The sequence below is a fragment of the Periplaneta americana genome, chromosome 17, assembly GCF_040183065.1.
Source record: "Periplaneta americana isolate PAMFEO1 chromosome 17, P.americana_PAMFEO1_priV1, whole genome shotgun sequence".
NCBI lineage: Eukaryota > Metazoa > Arthropoda > Insecta > Blattodea > Blattidae > Periplaneta > Periplaneta americana.
Genome location: NC_091133.1, coordinates 104,650,245 through 104,673,205, shown reverse-complemented (window position 1 = coordinate 104,673,205; position 22,961 = coordinate 104,650,245). Strand labels below are relative to the sequence as shown.

General features: G+C 36.8%; 1 protein-coding gene and 1 long non-coding RNA gene across 2 annotated transcripts in view; one reads left to right on the top strand and one right to left on the bottom strand.

The window, feature by feature from the left end:
* LOC138693139 (uncharacterized) overlaps positions 1-22,961 on the bottom strand; it is a 399,597-nt gene that overhangs the window by 373,349 nt on the left and 3,287 nt on the right. The gene's annotated exons all lie outside the window — the stretch shown is intronic.
* Positions 971-21,605, top strand: LOC138693275 (ankyrin repeat domain-containing protein 1-like). Its single transcript, XM_069817127.1, has 7 exons — positions 971-1,108; positions 5,789-6,142; positions 8,177-8,239; positions 9,324-9,386; positions 9,467-9,529; positions 12,895-12,957; positions 16,137-21,605. The coding sequence occupies exons 1-7, from the start codon at positions 1,085-1,087 to the stop codon at positions 16,659-16,661; spliced, it is 1,155 nt and encodes a 384-aa protein (XP_069673228.1). The 5' UTR covers positions 971-1,084; the 3' UTR covers positions 16,662-21,605.

Genomic DNA, 22,961 nt, shown 5'->3' with positions numbered 1-22,961 from the left:
TAATAATAATAATAATAATAATAATAATAATAATATTAATAACAATAAAAATTAAAAATGATAATAATAATAATATAATAAATCGACAACAGGGCAGTCTACCAAAAATGATATCTGACATAGAGGTGCGTATGACACAGATGTGTTATTCAATTCCTCATTGTAGAACAAATTGCACCCACTGACATCCATCGACGTTTTCTAAAGGTGTACGGAGACTATATAGTGAAATAGAGCACAATGAAGCGTGGGTATTGCGTTTCAACAATAGCGAAAATAACACTCCTGTGGATAGGCGGGGTGTTCTGGAGCCTGGAGAAATTGTCAATTCTGAACAAGAAGCTGGCTAAGCTGAAAGCCTGAATTTCCAGAGTCAGGCCAGAGAAGAAAACCTTTCGCTTCCAACACAATAATTCCAGGCACCATACCAGTTTCGCGACCACAGAGCACGTTGCAAAATTTGGCTGGACTGTCCTACCACATTCACCACATAGTCCGGATTTAGCACCTTCACACTTTAATCTCTTTGGGCTTATGAAATATGTATAACGTGGGAAACATTTTCCAGCTATAAGAAAGAGGCCTGTCTCCACTGGTTCTTATTTTTAAGAGCGCGGCATGTAGGCTATTCTTCATCGCTGGCAAAAGCATATAACGAATGGTGGCGACAATAGGAATAAATAACTGTATGTAGCTCTGTTTAACTGAGTTACTACGTGCAGTGTATCTGTTGCAGTTGCTATGAAAATAAATAAGAGGCATTGCTTTCGTAACGACTTCGTAATATACCCACTTCCTCGAATAGATTAAGAAAAACGAACAAAATGGTACCCTTTTCAAAAGAATAAACAACATCAAGAAATGTGACCTGCTTTATCTTCTGAAATTCGTAGAAAGAGTTTCGTTTCTAAAACACGTGTTTCTTTTAATTGGACATCTTCCAATAGATACAGTATAGCAATAGCAAACAGATCAGTGTCCTCAAGATATATGACAAAACTCAGTATCACATTCACATACCCTTTGACCCGAGGCTATTTGCAATCACGCAAGCAGTTCAGTCAAAGAAGACGTGTTCAGCAAGATGGAAGAATTCAGTCATTCGCAGGTAAGTGGCAGTATTACAAATATAATACACAGAAATTCAGCCAGATGTTCATTCTGATTTATGCATAAGATCCTACTTTCATAAAAGCTGATTCCTCAATATCTTCCATCTTACGTCGTTTGCTATCAGATCCGTGTACTCTTCTGAATGACCTCGTCAATCCGTCTGTTACTTTGCTCTGTGAGATTTACAGCAGAACAGCAGCACAAAATAGTCGGAACAGACTGTCTCAAAACATTTGTTATCAACACTCAACTACAATACAACAAAATGGCTGTTCAATGTCTGACCACGTTGAGAGGTGTCCAGTTGGCGTAAAAATGCCGAACAGAATCCTAATAATCGCTCTTAGTATTAAAGATGAGACCTTACGTTGGTTTATATCATACTTATTATAGATTTATTAATTTGTCCTACAAAATAATATCTGTAATATTGACAATTAATATTTGAGGACAAAAATTCGCTCCGGCGCCGGGGATCGAACCCCTGTGCATATGTCTGTACAGATTACTATGCACTTCACTGCGGAATCCCGGCCAAACAAGTCACTCAACTGAGTGCGCTCCTAATATGTTGTTTTCTAATGCCAGGCGCTTGACAATAAAGTCATTTGACCTCTTGCACTCCAATATTTTTCAAAGATATTATCATGACCAGCCACTGAAGCACAGATTTTGAGGGTTATACCGCCAGCATTCCATTGTAAGATGTTTAGTTGATTCTGTACCATTAAAGTAGTCCCCGCCCGGAGATCCGATTGGGGGACTATTTTACCTCCGGATAATTTTACCTTAATGGTACTCATTTCATATTGGAGTTAAATGGCAAGTTGTAGCCGATTTAAGTGAACACCATATTTTAATGTTTTGGTTGCTACTTCATTCACACACAACCTCCAGAATGTCTGGAGGACCACACCTGCTGTTGGTCGACACTGGACCTAACTGGGAGATCTTGTTGATCACCAGCTTTCCCTCCTTAAGCCACTGGAGGACGATTTTAGTGTCATAGCAGGTCAGCACTAGGAACAGAAAAGTAAAAACAGGAGGAAGGAAAGGGAAATGAACCCCTAGGCCTCGAATGCTCTAATGCCATCGGGGTCGAAGAAAGTAAGAGTTCAGTCAGAGGACTGGATAGGAAAGGGTAAAGAGGGAATTAGGTATTGGATAGAGGAAAATTACACCAAATTCAGTCATTAACTCATCAAGCTGACCAGTGCTAATTGATGAGTAGCCCCTCCCTTTAGTTCAGCTCGTAAAATTATGCTTACTAACAGCTGCACCACGGGAAGGTAGGGATGGGACATTGGGTATTTGTCCAGGTTGGTTCAGATACCCTTTTGCAGCCGCTCCTAATATAATGGCAGTTGACATTGGACATATACGTCAACATATATATGCCTAACTTGGAGTCAGGCCACAAAGGGAGATAGTGAAAGATGAGGATTCGGTCCGGTGCCGTGGATTGAATTCGGCGTAGCTCAGTGGTCAGAGCGCTTGGTACGTAGAATCAAGGACCCGGGTTCAATCTCCGGCGCCGGAGCGAATTTTTCTTCTCAAATATTAATTATATCATACTTATCAAATAAAAACAAATTACAAATAAATATATCAAATAGTAACAAAGTTACTCCCTCATAATTTAGGAATATTAAGAAGGGATTTCTCCATCGGTCAATTTTAGGCCTTCATTGTTTTTAGTAGATTTAACCTCAATAATATACAGTTTATCCCAGATAAACTTATTTGCAGATGTCACAAAGTGTGATTACCTCAATAAACAATACGATCTAATACAGTGTTAAATCCAATGAATGAATGACTTAGAGCAAATAAATTAGCATTTAATTTTGATAAATATTTTAATCAAATTTTGAACAAGAATAGTGCTATAATAGGTCTACTACTCGTAAATTAAATGAAATTGATCTCAAAGAATCTATATGCACAAAGTTTGTTGATTTGCAAATGGATAGTCACTTGAGCTGGAAAAACATAAATATATTATTTTGAATAAACTGTATTTTAATCAACTTCCTCCAAGTAGAGGCTGGGTACAAGACAAGCTTATCATATTTTTTTACATAAATGGTAGATACAGAATTATAATGGAAAAAAGAAAACAATGGAGAAGGAAAAGAAAGAGAAATAACGCAATTATAGATACCTAATTAAAAACGATTGTCAATTTACATTAAAGAATACTAATACCACCAATACCACTACTACCACTACTACTACCACCACCACCACTATTGCTACTACTACTACTACTACTACTACTACTACCACCACTATTGCTACTGCTACTACTACTACCACTATTGCTGCTGCTACTACTACTACCACCACTATTGCTGCTACTACTACTACTACTACTACCACTACTACTACTACTACTACTACCACCACTATTGCTGCTACTACTACTACTACTACTACTACTACTACTACTACCACCACTATTGCTACTGCTACTACTACTACTACTATCACTATTGCTACTGCTACTACTACTATCACTATTGCTACTGCTACTACTACTACTACTACTACCACTATTGCTGCTGCTGCTACTACTACTACTACTACCACTATTGCTGCTGCTGCTACTACTACTACTACCACCACTATTGCTGCTACTACTACTACTACTACTACTACTACTACTACCACTATTGCTACTACTACTACTACCACCACTATTGCTACTACTACTACTACCACCACTATTGCTACTACTACTACTACTACTACTACTACTACTACTACTACTACCACCACTATTGCTACTGCTAGTACTACTACTACTACCACTATTGCTACTGCTACTACTACTACTACTACCACTACTATTGCTGCTACTACTACTACTACTACCACTATTGCTGCTACTACTACTACTACTACCACTATTGCTGCTACTACTACTACTACTACCACTATTGCTACTACTACTACTACTACCACCACTATTGCTACTACTACTACTACTACTACTACTACCACCACTATTGCTACTGCTACTACTACTACCACTATTGCTGCTGCTACTACTACTACCACTATTGCTGCTGCTACTACTACTACTACTACCACCACTATTGCTGCTACTACTACTACTACTACTACTACCACTATTGTACTGCTACTACTACTACTACCACCACTATTGCTACTGCTGCTACTACTACTACCACTATTGCTACTGCTACTACTACTACCACTACCACTATTGCTACTACTACTACTACTACTACTACCACTATTGCTACTGCTACTACCACTATTGCTACTGCTACTACCACTACCACTACCACTATTGCTACTGCTACCACTATTGCTACTGCTACCACTACCACTATTGCTACCACCACCACCACCACCAATAATAATAATAATAATATACTAATAAAAATAATAATGTAACTTACACTAATTTTAATGCATAGAATTCAAGAAATTGAGCAAGTAAAGCGACAGGTTTGGAAGTAAATCCCGAAAAGACAAAGTATATGATTATGTCTCGTGGCAAGAATACTGTACGAAATGGAAATGTAAAAATTGGAAATTTATCTTTTGAAGAGGTGGAGAAGTTCAAATATCTTGGAGCAACAGTAACCCTATAAACGATACTCGGGAGGAAATTAAACACAGAATAAATATGGGAAATGCCTCTTATTATTCGGTTGAGACGCTTTTATCATCCAGTCTGCTGTCAAAAAATCTGAAAGTTAGAATTTATAAAACAGTTATATTACCGGTTGTTGTTTATGGTTGTGAAACTTGGACTCTCACTTTGAGAGAGGGACATAGGTTAAGGGTGTTTGAGAATAAAGTGCTTAGGAAAATATTTGGGACTAAGAGGGATGAAGTTACAGGAGAATGGATAAAGTTACACAACACAGAACTGCACGCATTGTATTCTTCACCTGACATAATTAGGAACATTAAATCCAGACGTTTGAGATGGGCAGGGCATGTAACACGTATGGGCGAATCCAGAAATCCATATAGAATGTTAGTTGGGAGGCCTGAGGGGAAAAGACCTTTGGGGAGGTCGGGACGTATATGGAAAGGTAATATTAAAATGGATTTGAGGGAAGTGGGATATGATGATAGAGACTGGATTAATCTTGCTCAGGATAGGGACCAATGGCGGACTTATGTGAAGGCGGCAATGAACCTCCGGGTTCCTTAAAAGCCAGTAAGTAAGTAAGTAAGTAAGTAAGTAAGTAAGTAAGTAAGTAAGAATTCAACAGATTGGTTAGCAATGTATACGTTCATGTCAGCTGTTAGTTACTGCACTCTATCGGCGCGCGCTCGCTTACACGTAAGATGGACAACATGACAACGTTGCTCCCCCTTCTCTGTAAGCTGTCAAGTCGGAAGTAGTTTTGGTCACACCATAGTGCACTCATTATAACCAGGTAACTAGCTTTGAAGCCGTTAGCTCTGTGTTCTCGTAGTTTATTTAGTTCCAATATAATTTTTAAATTTTGGACAAAGTCCTTCAGGCAAAAAATGCCGCCCCCTAAATTCTGCCGCCCCGGGACAACTGTCCCAGTCTGCCTATCGCTAAATATGGGTCTGGTTGTATGGAAGGTTCTCCCCATAACCCAATTCTTTCTTCCATTCTCGCTCCATTTCAAACTTGTTCCCGTATTCATGTTTGCAGGCTGTGGGCTCGCCGACGAGCCCCATGCTCCTCCTGCTACAGTTGCTGGTAGTGGGCAACCACAACTCCATGAACATGACGGAAGAATCCAGAAGGAAGATGGAGGAACTGCTGGGCAGAATTGAAGAGGAGGAACTGTCCAGGCAGCAGGCGGAATATCAGCGCCTCTTGGACCAGAACCAACGGTTACAGGACGATGTTGTGAAAATGACGGAGGCCTACAACAATCTTACGGCGCAAAATCAACGACTGCAGGAGAAGTACCACTTCGCACATAACAGGCTGGCCATAAACTACAACGTCAACCTCACAGAGCGACTGATGTGCTTCGCTGAGCAGCGCAAGACGTGTCAGGTGGGCACTATGCTGCTGCTGTTCTTATGCCGCACCCACTTCATCCTAGCTGTTCTCATATTTTCTTTCATCTACTCGTTTCTTCTTCTCTCATCTCCTACCCGTTCTACTGCCTCATCCTGTACTCGTTCCCATCTCCTACCTTTTCAACTTCCTACCCGTTCCACTTTCTCGTTTTCTATCCATTTCCCTTCCTCGTCTCCTATTCGTTCCCCTTCCTCATCTCCCACTTCATCTCCTACGCTTTCCACTTCCTCATCGTCTACCCTTTTTACTTCCTCTTCTCCTACTCTTTTCACTTCCTCGTCTCATACATTTTTCTCGTCCTTCTTTCATATCCATTTCATTTCCTCATCTCTTATGCCTTCCATTTCCTCTTTCCTACGCTTTCAATTTCTGAATAACTTTGTGGTATCTTTATTGTGTTACGATTTCTGCAATTTACCTAGCTGACTAGTTTCAAAGTGGTGTCCTTCATCTCCTAGGCTTTCCATTTCCTCTCTTCTAGCTTTTCTATTTCCTCGCGTCTACCTTTCCATTTCCTCATCTCCTATCTTTCCATTTCATCTTCTATTTTTCCATTTCATCTCCTATCTTCCCATTTCATCTTCTATCTTTCCATTTCATCTCCTATCTTTCCATTTCATCTTCTATCTTTCCATTTCATCTTCTATCTTTCCATTTCCTCTCTTCTAGCTTTTCTATTTCCTCGCGTCTACCTTTCCATTTCCTCATCTCCTATCTTTCCATTTCATCTTCTATTTTTCCATTTCATCTCCTATCTTTCCATTTCATCTTCTATCTTTCCATTTCATCTCCTACGCTTTCCATTTCATCTCCTATCTTTCCATTTTATCTCCTATCTTTCCATTTTATCTGCTACGCTTTCCATTTCCTAATTTACTATTTCCATTTCTTCAACTCCTACCTTTTCCATTTCCTCATCTCCTACGCTTTCCATTTATTCATCTCATTCCCTATTCTTTCCACTTCCTCTATCTCTACCCTTTAAGTTTCCTCATCCTCCACTCTTTCCATTTTATCATCCTCCACCCTTTCCATTTTCTCATCCACCACCATTTCCATTTCCTCATCTCCTATTCTTTCCATTCCTCATCTCCTATCCTTTCCATTTCCTCATCTCCTACACTTTCCATATCCTCATCTCCTTCCCTTTTACATTTCCTCATTCCCTACATCTCCTACCTTTCCCATCTATTCGTTTCCTACCTTTCACATTTCCTCTTCTGCCTTTCCTATTTCTTCATTTCCTACCTTTCTATCTAATCTCCTACACTTTCCATTTCCTCATCTATTATTCCCAATCTTCTACGCTTTCGAATTCAGCCTCTCGTAGTCTTCACTTTTGATCATCTCCTATACTTTCCTTTTGACGATGTTCAATTCACGTTTTTATCACTTTTTTTTCTTTTTATTCTCTCCTATACTTTTGTTCTCCTTTTTTCTTTATAAATCACTGTTTTTCTTTTCTCCATCTGCATTAATAATACCAGTAGCAAAGCAAGATTTTATTTAACGACGACTTCAACTGTTGACATCATCATCTTCATTACTATCAAACTATCATGGAATTCGGTTATATGGCCCCTTCCGGCCTCAGTCATACAGAAGTCTCTTCAGAGGACGCCCTTGATTTCTGCATTTGAGAGTTAATTGAAGAATTATGTCGCTGTTAATTCTTCATATATGTTGAATCCAGTTAGGCTAGTTCTGTATTTATTACTTTTGTGAAAATCTGTGGTGGTTCTAAACTGACGTCTTCATTACGGAGACTTCCGTTTTCCTCTCCCAGTATTCTACCACCTTTCCAATCACTCATCCATGCGTCGTCGTTGTCATAGCAATCGTCACATCATCATCATTATTGCCGTCGTCATGTTTGGTTGATCGCTGCCTTGCCACATAAGTGGGATATCTGAGATAAGTAAACGAGAATTAATAGTACTCGCATCGTAAAAAAGTGTATTAATATATGAAATTCTTTACAACGTCTAATAAGATATTTTTTTCCAGAGTAACTTGGAAGCGACCCGTCAAGAACTGACGCGAGTCACACTTGCCGCCAACGCAAAGCAAGTAAGTATAGGCCCTACAGCTAACATTATTTCCTATGTACTTCTTTCTTAGGCTGTTTTCAGCTCAAGTAACTGGTAAGATACGAAATCCCAACCACACCCGAGGTAAATTGTGATAAAATATGAGTATCACGGAAAACTCCATCCCAACAGTCTTTATCCACCATGAATTTCGCCTGAACTCGCCGGAATTTGAAATCAGGCCTCCGATTTGGAAAGACGACACTACAAAGAACACAAAATTATTTAAGAGCTTTCACACAGCTTTATTACAAGCGTCTATTGACTAAAAATGTTCACCACTACAGCATATGTATTATTGCAAGCGCAGAATACTATTTCTTTAATTCGAGTAAATCCTCACAGAAAAACTCTTAAAGTTTCACAAATCGAATACACAACCACAACACATTAAGGAGTCTCTTTAAATAAGTGTCACTCGGAATATCATTTTAGCCAAGAAGGACACTAGAAATTCACAAACCACCTCCTTAATTGCTCTTCAATGGAGAACAAATTATCAATCTATCATACAAACACGAAATCTGTAACAGTCTTGACTGGCCGAGAAAAACTACGGTGTTAATTTTTCTGCTGAATTTCGGGGATAACGTTTCTGATCGCATGCATACACCGATATTTTACACACACATATATATATATATATATATATATATATATATATATATATATGTGTGTGTGTGTAAAATATTCTTCGAAGCGACTAAAATGTTTGACAAACAGATTTCCAAATTTGTAAGAAAGGCACAACTTAATAATAAAGATAATAATAGAGATGATAATAATAATAATAATAATAATAATAATAATAATAATAATAATAATAATAATTTGCTGCACGAGCAAATGAATTGACTTGACATGTTTTCCATTTCTGCTGGAAAACACGCCAACATGTTAAAAGTGTTAAATTCAACATACTTAGTTAACATGTTAAGTCAATTGAGACTTGAAATGTCCATATACATGTTAAATTCAACATGTTATATTTAACATGTTGTTGTTAAATGTTTAATAGTGGAGACGCGCCTTAAAGCGCTGTTCAACAGTAATTTCTCTTTCAGAGTGACCTGGAGGAAGCGACCAATAGGCTGCAGCAGTTGTCCGAGCAGATCCAACAGACTCAGGTGAGAATCAATGCAAAAATGCAACGTTGTGCCGTACATATTTTCGCATACGTCTAAAAATATTCCATTATTTTTTTCAGTCATCCCTTGAAGAAGCTATTCAGACAATGCAAAGCATTTCCAAGGAGTTTCTCAGCAAAGAGGTATGTATGGTTATGTCACTAGAACATTTTAAATGGGATAAGGCCAGCACTTAGACACAGATGTTCAAACGGAATCCTTAAAGGAAATGGAAAAATTGGAGTCTTAAAATTACCTGGCGCAAATCAGAGGAATGTGAGACGAAAAACTTCGACCTCGTTGAAAAAATAAAATAAATACATAAATTAATTATTTAAAAAAAATTAATAAGTACATAAAAATAAATAAATAAGTAGATAAAAATAAAAAATAAGTAAATAAATAAATAAATAATAATTTATTAATAAGAATTAAAAAAATAAATAAATCAAAATTTAAAAAATAAATAAATAAACAAAAAAACCAAACAAAACAAAAACAAACCACAAAAAACAAAACAAAAAAACCCATAAGCCCAAAAACTCAAAACACCAAAACAAAAATAAATAATTAAATAAAAAAATAAATAATTAATTAAATGAATAAATAAATAATTAAGTAATAATAAAATAATTAAGTAAATAAGTAATAAATAAATAAGCAATAAAATAAATAAATAAGTAATAAAATAAATATATAATAATAAAAATAAATAAGTAATAAAATAAATAAATAATAAAATAAATAAATAATAAAATAAATAAATAAATAATAAAATAAATAAATATATATAAATAAATAAGTAATAAAATAAATAAATAAATAATAAAATAAATAAATAAATAATAAAATAAATAAATAATTAAATGAATGAATAAATAAATAAATGATAAATAAATATAAGTGTTTTAGACAACAAATCCCGTTAAGCAATAGATGGGATCGTGGTGAATAATCTTTAAATACATTCTGTAGAATAAATCGTCTGCTGAACGCACGTAAAAGCAGCGATTATTATCGCACATAGGACATCACTTTTTCCATCGCTTGCAATTCGATCTGTAATCGTGATTTGTGTTTTGTTTACATTGGTCATTATTAAAGTGTAAAAATAATCCTACTTGTCTGTGGTGTAATAATCATGATGAAGATCTGGAAAACATTCTTCTATACTATCAATCCATAAACCACAAAAGAAGTAAATTAAAATCATCAGTACCAGTTGCAGAAGACACAGCCCTGCAGTATATATTGACTACACCCCAACTCTGGCTACTAGCAACAGACATCTATAATGAACATCGATCAAAATACCTCTCATTTCTCGTGAAAAACAACAACCGAATAGACTACAGTGGACTTTAGTGGACTTTATGCTGTCAGCAAACAGCTGGATACATTAGGAAGATTGATTTACAAAGTGTAAAAATAATAATCCTTCCTCATTTGTTCCTGCATTGGTTCTATTGCCATTAAAGGTACAGAGATTGTGCAACATATATTTTAAGTAACTATTTTACGACGCTTTATCTATTGCGATGGTTATCTAACTGTAGAATACTTATAGCGGCAATAAAACAACCTATAGATATGTTCTGCAACCCATCATAGCTCTCATTTATTTAGGCAGTATATGTCACTTTGTCATTACTATACAGGATGTAAACGATATACACTGCCAAAAAATACTGGTGGTAGAGCATGAATAACTGAGGAAAAAGTCAAATAAAGTTTTTCTGTAACTGTCAAGTTTTCCCTAGAAAAAAATGTGTTCAGCGAGTCTAACGTTTTTAAAATGAGAATAGGCAGTGATTATTTACTTTGCGCAATACGTATGCTGAAGCGGTTGCATCTCTTTTGTGTATTAGTATGTGTTAGGCGCAAGGTCATTGGCAATGGCATTCACGTTCAGTCGAAATGTAAACAATTAGACTACTACTAATCTTAAAAACATGGTGCTTTACAAAGTAACAGTAAAATTATAAGAAATAATTAAATTTCACTAGATATTTTGTTCAGTGGACAGTCTATATATAATTTTGGTAGTTTATGTCGTTTACACCTCGGTAGTGCAACCAGATTAGAGACTGACTTCTACCAACACAGATATTATAGGCTACATTTTTCAGATTCTTATATATTGGTAACATTGCTAACGTAGTACTTACTTACTGGCTTTTAAGGAACCCGGAGGTTCATTGCCGCCCTCACATAAGCCCGCCATAGGTCCCTATCCTGAGCAAGATCAATCCAGGCTCTATCATCATATCCCACCTCCCTCAAATCCATTTTAATATTATCTTCCCACCTACTTCTCGGTCTCCCCGAAGGCCTTTTTCCCTCCGACCTCCCAACTAACACTCTATATGTATTTCTGGATTCGCCCATACGTGCTATATGCCCTGCCCATCTCAAAGGTCTGCATTTAATGTTCCTAAATATGTCAGGTGAAGAATACAATGCGTGCAGTTCTGTGTTGTGTAACTTTCTCCATTCTCTTGTAACTTCACCCCTCTTATACGCAAATATTTTCCTAAGCACCTTATTTTCAAACACCCTTAACCTATGTTTCTCTCTCAAAGTGAGAGTCCAAGTTCCACAACCATAAAGAACAACCGGTAATATAACTGTTTTATAAATTCTAACTTTCAGATTTTTTGACAGCAGGCTAGATGATAAAATCTTCTCAACCGAATAATAACAGGCATTTCCCATATTTATTATATGTTTAATTTCCTCCCGAGTATCATTTATATCTGTTACTGTTGCTCCCAGGTATTTGAATTTTTCCACCTCTTCAAAGGACAAATTTCCTACTTTTATATTTCCATTTCGTACAATATTCTCGTCACGAGACATAATCATATACTTTGTCTTTTCGGGATTTACTTCCAAACCTATCTCTTTATTTGCTTCCAGTAAAATTCCCGTATTTTCCCTAATCGTTTGTGGATTTTCTCCTAACATATTCACGTCATCCGCATACACAAGCAGCTGATATAATCCATTCAATTCCAAACCGTCTCTGTTATTCTGAACTTTCCTAATGGCATACTCTAGAGCAAAGTTAAAAAGTAAAGGTGATAGTGCATCTCCTTGCTTTAGCCCACAATGAATTGGAAACGTATCTGACAGAAACTGACCTATACGGACTCTGCTGTATGTTTCACTGAGACACATTTTAATTAATAGAACTAGTTTCTTGCGAATACCAAATTCAATAAGAATATAATATAAAACTTCTCTCTTAACCGAGTCATATGCCTTTTTGAAATCTATTGTTAACGTAGTATAATGATTAATGTATTCTTTCCATTCTTCATTTTACGATTATATCTAAAAATAAAATCTAACGAGACTCTAAGATTTCATGAACTGAAGTCTAAAATATCCAAAAATAATTATTGTCTATGTCAAGAACTAAGATATTGAGAAACAGTCACCTGGTTTTCCTCTGAAACTTCAATAAAGAAATCGAGTGACGTACTAAGTCGTTTTATTTTTTCAGGCTGACTTGAATGATATTAAGGCGAAGGTGGAAGTCTTCAAGCAGCAACCAGAAAAGGCTCTGGTGAGTACTACGAATTTTTTACTTCTGAAAAATTAGAGTTATACACAGTGAACCGTAAGTCATTAATTTCAGAGGGTTAAGCTTTGAGATATTTCGGACAGAAAAGTTTAATACAAGTCTTAAATTCGTTACTTTCGTTAATAAATTCTTATATTAGTTACTTTTCAGTTCCTTTAATTACTTTCGTCACCGGTAGGCATCTTCTGACATGACTTAGGTTCACCTGGTATGCCATTACAAGGAAATGAATCTATTAAACTAGTGGTATTCAATATTTTTTGCTAGCGTACCTCCAAAATAATTTTTTTTTTATCTTCATGTCCCCAAACACTGCACTGCCATTATAGCCTACATGAAATAACAACGAACTATGATTGATGTACGCAAAATAAAGTATTATTATTATTATTATTATTATTATTATTATTATTATTATTATTATTATTATTATTATTATTACTATTTACAAATAGCTTTTAGAGAACTCGGAGGTTCATTACCGACCTCACATAAGCCCGCCGTCGGTCCCCATCCTGAGCAAGATTAATCCAGTCTCTAGCGTCATATCCCATCTCCCTCAAATCCATTTTAATATTATTCTCCCATCTACGTTTCGGCCTCCCCAAAGAACTTTTTCTCTCAGGCCTTCAAACTAACACTCTATAAGCATTTCTGCACTCGCTCATACGTGCTACATGCCCTGCCCATCTCAAACGTCTGGATTTAATGTTCCTAATTATGTCAGGTGAAGAATACAATGTATGCAGTTCTGCGTTGTGTAACTTTCTCCATTCTCCTGAAATTTCATCCCTCTTAGCCCCAAATATTTTTCTAAACATCTTATTCTCAAACACCCTTAGCCTCTGTTCCTCTCTCAAAGTGAGAGTCCAAGTTTCACAACCATACAGAACAAAACGGTGATATAACTGTTTTATAAATTCTAACTTTCAGTTTTTTAGAGCAGACTGGATGACAAAAGCTTCTCAACCAAATAATAATAGGCAGTTCCCATATTTATTCTGCGTTTAATTTTCTCCCGAATGTCAGTTATATTTGTTAGTGTTGGTCCAAGATATTTGAATGTTTCAACTTTTTCAAAGAATAAATTTAATTTCCAATTTTTATATTTCCATTTCGTACTATGTTCTGGTCACGAGACATAATCATATACTTTGTCTTTTCGGGATTTACTTCCAAACCTATCTCTTTACTTGATTATTATTATTATTATTATTATTATTATTATTATTATTATTATTATTATTATTATATATCACTGCCACCGGGTGTATACCCAATTGTAGTGTTAATAAATAGCCTACATACATTATTACTATTACTATTATTATTATTATTATTATTATTATTATTATTATTATTATTATTATTATTATTATTATTATTATTATTATTATTACTACTACTACTACTACTACTACTACTACTACTACTACTACTACTACTACTACTACTACAGATACGGTAGTTATTGATGCAAAAATAATAGTAATGAATTATGTATCTTACTGAAGCAAGGAAAAACAAGAATTGATAATGTGAAAGTGGTAGAGGGCTGGCCTTGCATTCGGGAGGTCCGGGGTTCAACCCCAGGGGCCGGCAATCCCACTGAGGTTTTCCATGGTTTCCTCAGTTATTTCCAGGCAAATGCCGGGATTGTAAATCTTGAAAGTCCGGCCATGGACGGCGATCCTTCCCTTAATCCTTTCACATGTGTGAGTGAATGCTGTGTAATGTCTTAAATGTTTGTGTTGTATCGGAGGCGGCCCTGGCATAGAGCTGATCCCTGATCCGGGGAGGCCCTCCATGTCCTTGTGTGGTCAAAAAAGTATGTATGTGATCCATAGCTTAATTCCTCTCCCGACAGGTCGCGGCCCTGTAAGGCCCGGGTGGCGTGGGTCGTGTAATAAGAACCTAAAAGGGAGAGGTTAAACTAAGGGAAAGAAGAAGAAGATATTGTAAAAGAAAATAACTATGTAATCTGCAAGGAGATGCACTATCACGTTTACTTTTTAACTTTGCTCTAGAGTATGCCATTAGGAAAGTCCAGGATAACAGAGAGGGTTTGGAATTGAACGGGTTACATCAGCTGCTTGTCTATGCGGATGACGTGAATATGTCAGGAGAAAATCCACAAACGATTAGGGGAAACATGGGAATTTTACTGGAAGCAAGTAAAGAGATAGGTTTGGAAGTAAATCCCGAAAAGACAAAGTATGTGATTATGTCTCGTGACGAGAATATTGTACGAAACTGAAATATAAAAATTGGAAATTTATCTTTTGAAGAGATCGAGAAGTTCAAATATCTGGGAGCAACAGTAACAAATATAAATGATACTCAGGAGGATATTAAACACAGAATAAATATGGGAAATGCCTGTTATTATTCGGTTCAGAAACTTTTATCATCCAGTCTGCTTTCGAAAAATCTGAAAGTTAGAATTTATAAAACAGTTGTATTACCGGTTGTTCTGTATGGTTGTGAAACGTGGACTCTCACTTCGAGAGAGGAACAGAGATTAAGGGTGTTTGAGAATAAGGTGTTTAGGAAAATATTTGGAGCTAAGAGGGATGAAGTTACAGGAGAATGGAGACAGTTACACAACACAGAACTGCACGCATTGTATTCTTCACCTGACATAATTAGGAACGTTAAATCCAGACGTTTGAGATGGGCAGGATATGTAGCACGTATGGGCGAATCCAGAAATGCATATAGAGTGTTAATTGGGAGGCCGGAGGGGAAAAAGAGGGAGGGAGGCCGAGACGTAGATGGGAAGATAATATTAAAATGGATTTGAGGGAGGTGGGATATGATGATAGAGAATGGATTGATCTTGCTCAGGATAGGGACCAATGGCGGGCTTATGTAAGGGCGGCAATGAACCTCCGGGTTCCTTAAAAGCAAGGAAGTAGTAGTAGTAGTAGTAGTAGTAGTAGTAATCTGCAATAATAATTATCAACAGGTATAATGAAATTAATATGTCACTATTTTTACGTGCGCAGTAACTGAGATACGAACCCCTTGAGACAACTCCGCGTGCCGTAGATTGAATACCACTGTATTAAACAATCCTCAAATTTTACTTATTCTGGCCAGAAATTACCTTTGATGGCAATGTCAAAATGGAAATCAAAGAGACTGTCTTTGTGTGTCAGCAACTATTCCCGGACGCGGTGCCGCTCTGGCAGCAGCAGCTGTTCGCCGCGGCGAAGTCTGGCGACGAGAGGCAAGCGCGCTTGCTGCTGCTGCTGGGCGCCGACCCCAACGCGCGCGAGGGAGGCTACGCGAACGGCACACCGCTACACAGAGCGGCCGGCGCCGGGCAGACCGGCGTGGCGCGGGAGCTGCTGTCGACGGAAGGGACCGGCGTCGACCCTCGCGACAACTTCGGGGACACGCCGCTGCACTGGGCGGCGGAGCGGGGCCACTCGGCGACGTGCAGGCTGCTGCTGAACAGGGGCGCCGACGTGAACGCCGTGACGCACTACAGGAACACGCCGCTGCACCTGGCGGCACAGGGCGGGCACCTCGACGTGGTCAGGATTCTGATGGCGAAGGACGCCAGATTCGACGCCCTCAATCACAAACAGCTGACACCACTTCAGCTGGCACAGAACGAGGGAAGGTTCGAGGTGGTCGAATATTTCATGGGTCTGAACAACCTTATGTTTGTGGAATAAAACAGTAAAACCTCTTTAATCAGTCCCCGATAATCCGGACTTCGCTTAAGGGGAGTTGGTCATTATCGCATGCAAAATAATGGTAAAATAGCCTATCTTCTAGCAGTCATAAATATAATAGTCTACTATTTACCAGTGGTCTTTCATTTTTGTTAGCTATGTGTGTATACATATTAAGCTTTAAAATGAAAAAGAATGGTGACTGTAGAGTAAATCTCTATCCTTAAATTAATTTGTTTAATTAAGCACAATTTTTTTTATAAATTCACTACATGTCTGTGATTAGGTACACTCTATTCACTTATTATAACACATATTGAATTGAAAATTTGACCACTTACTGCTAATAGATACTAAAATATACCCTACTAAAATTATTCATATATCTGTAATATTATGGGCATAGGGCTTATAGTAATCATCACCGTCAATAAATTAAAAAATTGAAGATTAGTATAAGCCCTATGCCCATAACATTACAGATATTTTAATAATTTTAGTAGGGTATGTTTTAGTATCTGTTAGCAGTAAGTGGCCAAAATTTTAATTCAATGAGTGCTATGGTAAGTGAATAGAGTGTACCTAATCACAGGTATGTAGTGAATTTATATAAAACATATGTTTAAATTCACAAATTAATTTAAGGGTAAGATTTACACTAGATTAACTATTCTTTTTTTCATTTTAAAGTTTAATCTGTATACATATACCACTAAATGAATGAAATAGCCGTGACAAATAGTATTACATTTATGATTGCTTGAAGATAGGCTATTTTTACCATTACTTTGCATGCGATAACGTCCAATTCCCCTTAATCCGGATGATTAAAAATACAATATACTATATACTAGGTGTTCATTTCAAAGTGTGTCATTACGTCACTGTTGTTGGGTCACCAATTTGAAGCGAGTTTCAGCTTATATGTTAGGGAAGTTGCCTATTATTTAAGGCGTTCTCCAATCTGAACTTGAGAACGTGTACGGTATAACTTGAACGTCGTAGCAACAGATGGCGGTCTGTACGGTCTGTGTGCTACCATAACCTCTTTCGAACTCTGTTTTGCGCCGGCAAGTCGTACGCAGGGTATTTGTTATCATCGGTTGCGTACGGTAACATTCCACAACACAAATCAAATGCTCCGTGTCCATGTTGACCGTCGAAGTTAATGTCAACAAATACGTAAGTAATCGTCTTAACCCTCCCCCCATATCCCGACAGTACGTATTTCCAAACAGTTCAAATTCCTGCCACTACTGGCGTTACCGTACGTATCGGTACGTACTCTTCAGAATGAACCCCGTACTTGCTAGGCAACTTCTCTGCCTCTTAGGTTATACACTTCTGCGGAAGTTTAGGGAGATTGAATTCTCTAGGCTCATCGGCTACCCACATGACGGCATATAGCGAGCCATGACACATTTTGAACTGAACACCCAGTAGTAGTACATACGGGCTATTCCATATGAAATCGTACAATAAAAAACCTCGCATTTTTCTTATACCCAAATTTTTTCCCTATTTATACAAGGTGCTGAGGAAAGTGCATTTTAAAAAATATACTATCGAAAGTCAAACGGTTTTCGTATTGTTGAGCGACAAATTTAGCGTATTTTAAAAAAAACAAGCCTCTTTCAGCGCTCAGAACTCTGGAACCGTTTACTGCAGAACACTGAACGGGAGCTTATTTTGAAGCTGACATTTGGTAGGTTATGATAAGAAGTAATCCTTATTTTTATTGTATACAGATATATATATAATCTGATTTTACTTACTTTTAGGCCTTTTGCCCATTTGTAAAAATGTAAAAAAATATTGAGAAAAAAAATTTGCATTATTAAGAGGGATTCGGCATTGTTTGCTTATTGTCACGGCAATAAGTTTCGAGGGTATTAAATAAATCATTTTCACACGCCTGGACTTGAACGGCGCAGTACCGCACGCACTGGCCGAGAGCTGAAGATAAGCGAGCGTCGGGCGTCATTTTACTCCTGTGATTATGAAAACCTGTGATAAAACTAGCCCAGCTATGCGCTACTAGACGACACGTCACGTGTTTAGGTCTCCTGGCCTTGCTTGCCTCGGCTAGCTTCCGCCTCACAGTCAGCTGGTTAGCTCACGCGCGTACTATTTATGTTCTTTATTTGATATTTTCAATACTTTCTTATCAACGGTGCACCAGTAAAAAATGTGTTTATTTGTACTTTCAATGCGGAATCTAACCATACATTTAAATTTTTTTTTTTCGTTGGCAAAGGCGTCTTAATGCAGAAAATTCTAAATTTCTCCATTTCCATAAAAAGTAAGAAAAACTGTTTACATGTCAATATAAAGTTTAACTTTTCAGCATCAAAATAAACCACGATTTTGATCATTGGGTGAAAGGGATTCGGAGCCACAACAGTTTGAAGTTGCGAATTTTATGAAAATACGATAAATTTAAATATTTTTAATTTAAACACTATGAAGTTCTGATGCCTCAAACTTTGCACAAAGCATTGTATCACAGTTATCTACGGACAGAAAAAGTTTAATTGTATTTAAAAATTGCAAGGTCAATTTTCTCTATATTTCGGTCGATTTGAGATGGAATAGCCCATACGTGACAATCAGGGCCCGGATTTTATTGACATATTTTTTTTTTTCCTCATGCAGTATGCATTGCTCTTAAGTATTAAAATCCTGAATACGAACCTCTAATTATAAAAATATTAATTCTATTATGCATTTTTGTCATATTTTATATTTTTGACGGTTTAGGTAATTTTTTCTTGGGGCTAAGAGGGATGATATTATAGGAGAATGGAGATAGTTACACAACGCAGAACTGCACGGATTGTATTCTTCAGCTGACATAATTAGAAACATTAAATCCAGATCTGAGATGGGCAGGGTATGTAGCTGTAGTTATAGCACAGTCTAATATATACAGTCACGAAGCTCAATAAGTAGTAAATATGCATCCATAGTTAGTTGCTAACCACTAGGATCGCTACTATTGCCTCATTACAGATAATGCGAAATAGTACCTGCACAGTCTATTGTTCCTAGTACCCTCATTAACTCAAGATTCGTGACTATATACTAGACTGTGGTTATAGAGGTATCTAGGTTTAATTTGAGAGAGTGAATACTATACAAGTATAATTTTTTACGTGTTGGAACCTTTCACCATATACATGAGCAAATACTAACTTGAGTTAAATTATGTTGACCAATTAAAGAAAACCTCAAGTTACTATTGGAAATACTGCTTAGTTAATATTTGAGGAGAAAAATTCGCTCCGGCGCCGAGGATCGAACCCGGGTCCTTGGTTCTACGTACCAAGCGCTCTGACCACTGAGCTACGCCGAATTCAATCCACAGCACCGGGTCGAATCTTCCTCCTTCAGTCTTTCCCTTTGTGGTCTGACTCCAAGTTAGGCATATACGTTGACATTTTATGTCCAAGTCAACTGCTATTATACAAGGGGCGCACCCAACTGAGTAACTTGTTTGGCCGGGATTCCGCAGTTAAGTGCACAGTAATATGTACAGAAATATGCACTGCTAGGTATGAGATCCCCGGCGCCGGAGGAATTTTTCTCCTCAAATATTAACTGTCAATATTACAGATATTATTCTGTAGGTCAAATTAGTAAAATCTTTAATACTGCTTAGGCCTACTTATTACCTACTTATTTTTGTGTTTCATAAAGAAAGGATTACATCGATGCATGATTCCTAAAATAAAGGCAAATTATCAATTTGCCTAGCTAGTAAATGAATAGAAAATTTACGTTGTGCGGAAGAAGGCCCACTTAAAATAATTCTGAGATTTGAAGGTAACATCACATAGCTAATGTATTGAAAATTACACTAGATTCTTGAAAGAATCATATTATTATAAAATGTACATGTATAATTTTATGTTGAGCACAAAGACATAATATGAAAACTACTATATAGTAATTGTTGAGTCATAGCATAACTGATTACTACAAATTTATCGTCTAACATAAATTTCTCTTGAATTTCGTACCATCCTAGCGTATGTTCTTACGAGCAATAGTTCAAATCACATAAAAAGTGAATCCATTAAACATATTACGGGTTAAAAATATACTATGTAGTATGCAGCAACAACAGTTTCATTTGCTGTGCGTGGTTCAATAAGAATTTGTGCATTCATCACTGCATGGACAATTCACAGTTTTCTTCTGTTTACGTTCAGTGAGACTGTAGTGTGTATAGACAACCAGAAGGGCTGGAAGGACGGAATAAGAGAAATAAAGAAGGGATAGTGACAGGTTCTAAGAGAGATGAATCTATGTCGGTGGGCTTTATATTACATTTGTGTACTTATTGTAAACTATAGGCCTACTGTTATAGATTTAATTTGTGACACCATTAAACATACCTTACCAATGAATTTATATACTATTATAGTCACAATCATGCCATGGTATGAAAGAAAAATTTCACAACCTCGAGCGGGAATCGAACCTGCGACTTCCTGTTCGTCTCACACCAAAGGCTTGGAATTATACTTTCATACTGGTGACTCTGTTATAGAGTACTGTTCATAGCGTCTGATCTAGTCAGCACTGCTTATGGGTTTAAAGAAACTTTTACAAATGTAATCTTCATCATTACGATGTTTGGTGACGTATACACGTCCGTTGATGTGACATATTAATGAATTTAAATACTATTATAGTCACAATCGTGCCATGGTATGAAAGAAAAATTTCACAACCTCGAGCGGGAATCGAACCTGCGACTTCCTGTTCTCCGGTCAGGCGCTCTACCACTGAGCTATCGAGTTCGTCTCACGCCAAAGGCTTGAAATTATCCTTTCATACTGGCGACTCTGTTATAGAGTACTGTCCATAGCGTCTGATCTAGTCAGCACTGCTTATGGGTTGAAAGAAACTTTTACAAATGTAATCTTCATCATTACGAATTACCTTACCAATTTAATGTACTATGAGTTTGTGTAATTCCATGAAATCAATTCATATTTTGTTCGTTATGATGGACCCTATTTAACTCTGCGTTTACAGACGTTGAGTTGTAGCCTTGTTTCTCCCTCATCTCTGCCAGACGCTACCCTCGTTGCACCGCTCTCCCCTCATCTAACCCATAACGAAACGCAAATCAGACGTCAAACTCGTGTTTGGTGTGTGGGAGATATCGAAGAGTGGCGCATATAGAAATCATGTAAACAAACTAAAAGCATTCTGAGAAAGTTCGAACAAATCATTCGAATATTTTGATACTCTGTAAAATCAATGCTCCGAGACAAGAATTCTCAACACGCAATCGCAAGATACTGCAAGAAACGACGTTAAGTCATCCGAAATCAAGATTTGACTCGACGAGTACAATTAAAGCGTCATACAATAGGTATGTTTGTAATAGTAATAAGCAACATGAGTTCGCAGACGCGGACAGAACGAGGACTTAAGCTTGTCTGTCAAGCTCAACTACAGAGGAATGTAAGAAACTGCGTAAATTATCCGAATTTCAAACTCCAATAATATTAACTACAATACGCCGTTGAGTCATATGCCGTTTTTGTACTCACCTTATACATGTTCTCTGTCCAAGTTTTCTGATGTGCTTTTGTAAGAGTGTGCGGCGTATAGCCTATCTTCGCTTTTAACGATGACTGCCTACACTGAATATAGCCTACACGACTTATCACCTTTCATAAAGTTTATATTACAGGCACATAATCATGACACAAGACTAAATAATAATTCAACATTAGTAGAACCTAAATGTTTCACATCTGCTGGTCTGAAGCATAGCATTAATTTTGGCCCTCTTTGTATAATTCTTTAGCTAAATTACACCCAGAACTTCTAACATGTAACCCACTAAAATATAGGCTAACAAGAAAATTAGAAACGTGTTAATGTCTTCAATTTGATTAAATAAATTTATAGCCTATGTGCATGAATTAATCAGCCTATATTATATTTGTATTCTACAATTTTGGAAAAAAAAAAATATATATATATATATATATAATAAATTGTCCTACTTTATTCACGTACGATATTATTCTTCTCCATATTAATATTATGTTATATAAATTCATTGCCGCTGTTATTTTAATTTTTATTTCCTGTTTTATTTTATTTCATTTTCTATATTCCTCTTATATAATATAGGCCTATTATATTATATAATTTCACTGTAGCTGTAATTTTAATTTTAGTTCCTATTTTATTTTACTTTGTATATTCTATTATATGCCTATTAATAATATATCCGAACTGTGACCGAACACGAGCGCTGCTCATTCGGTC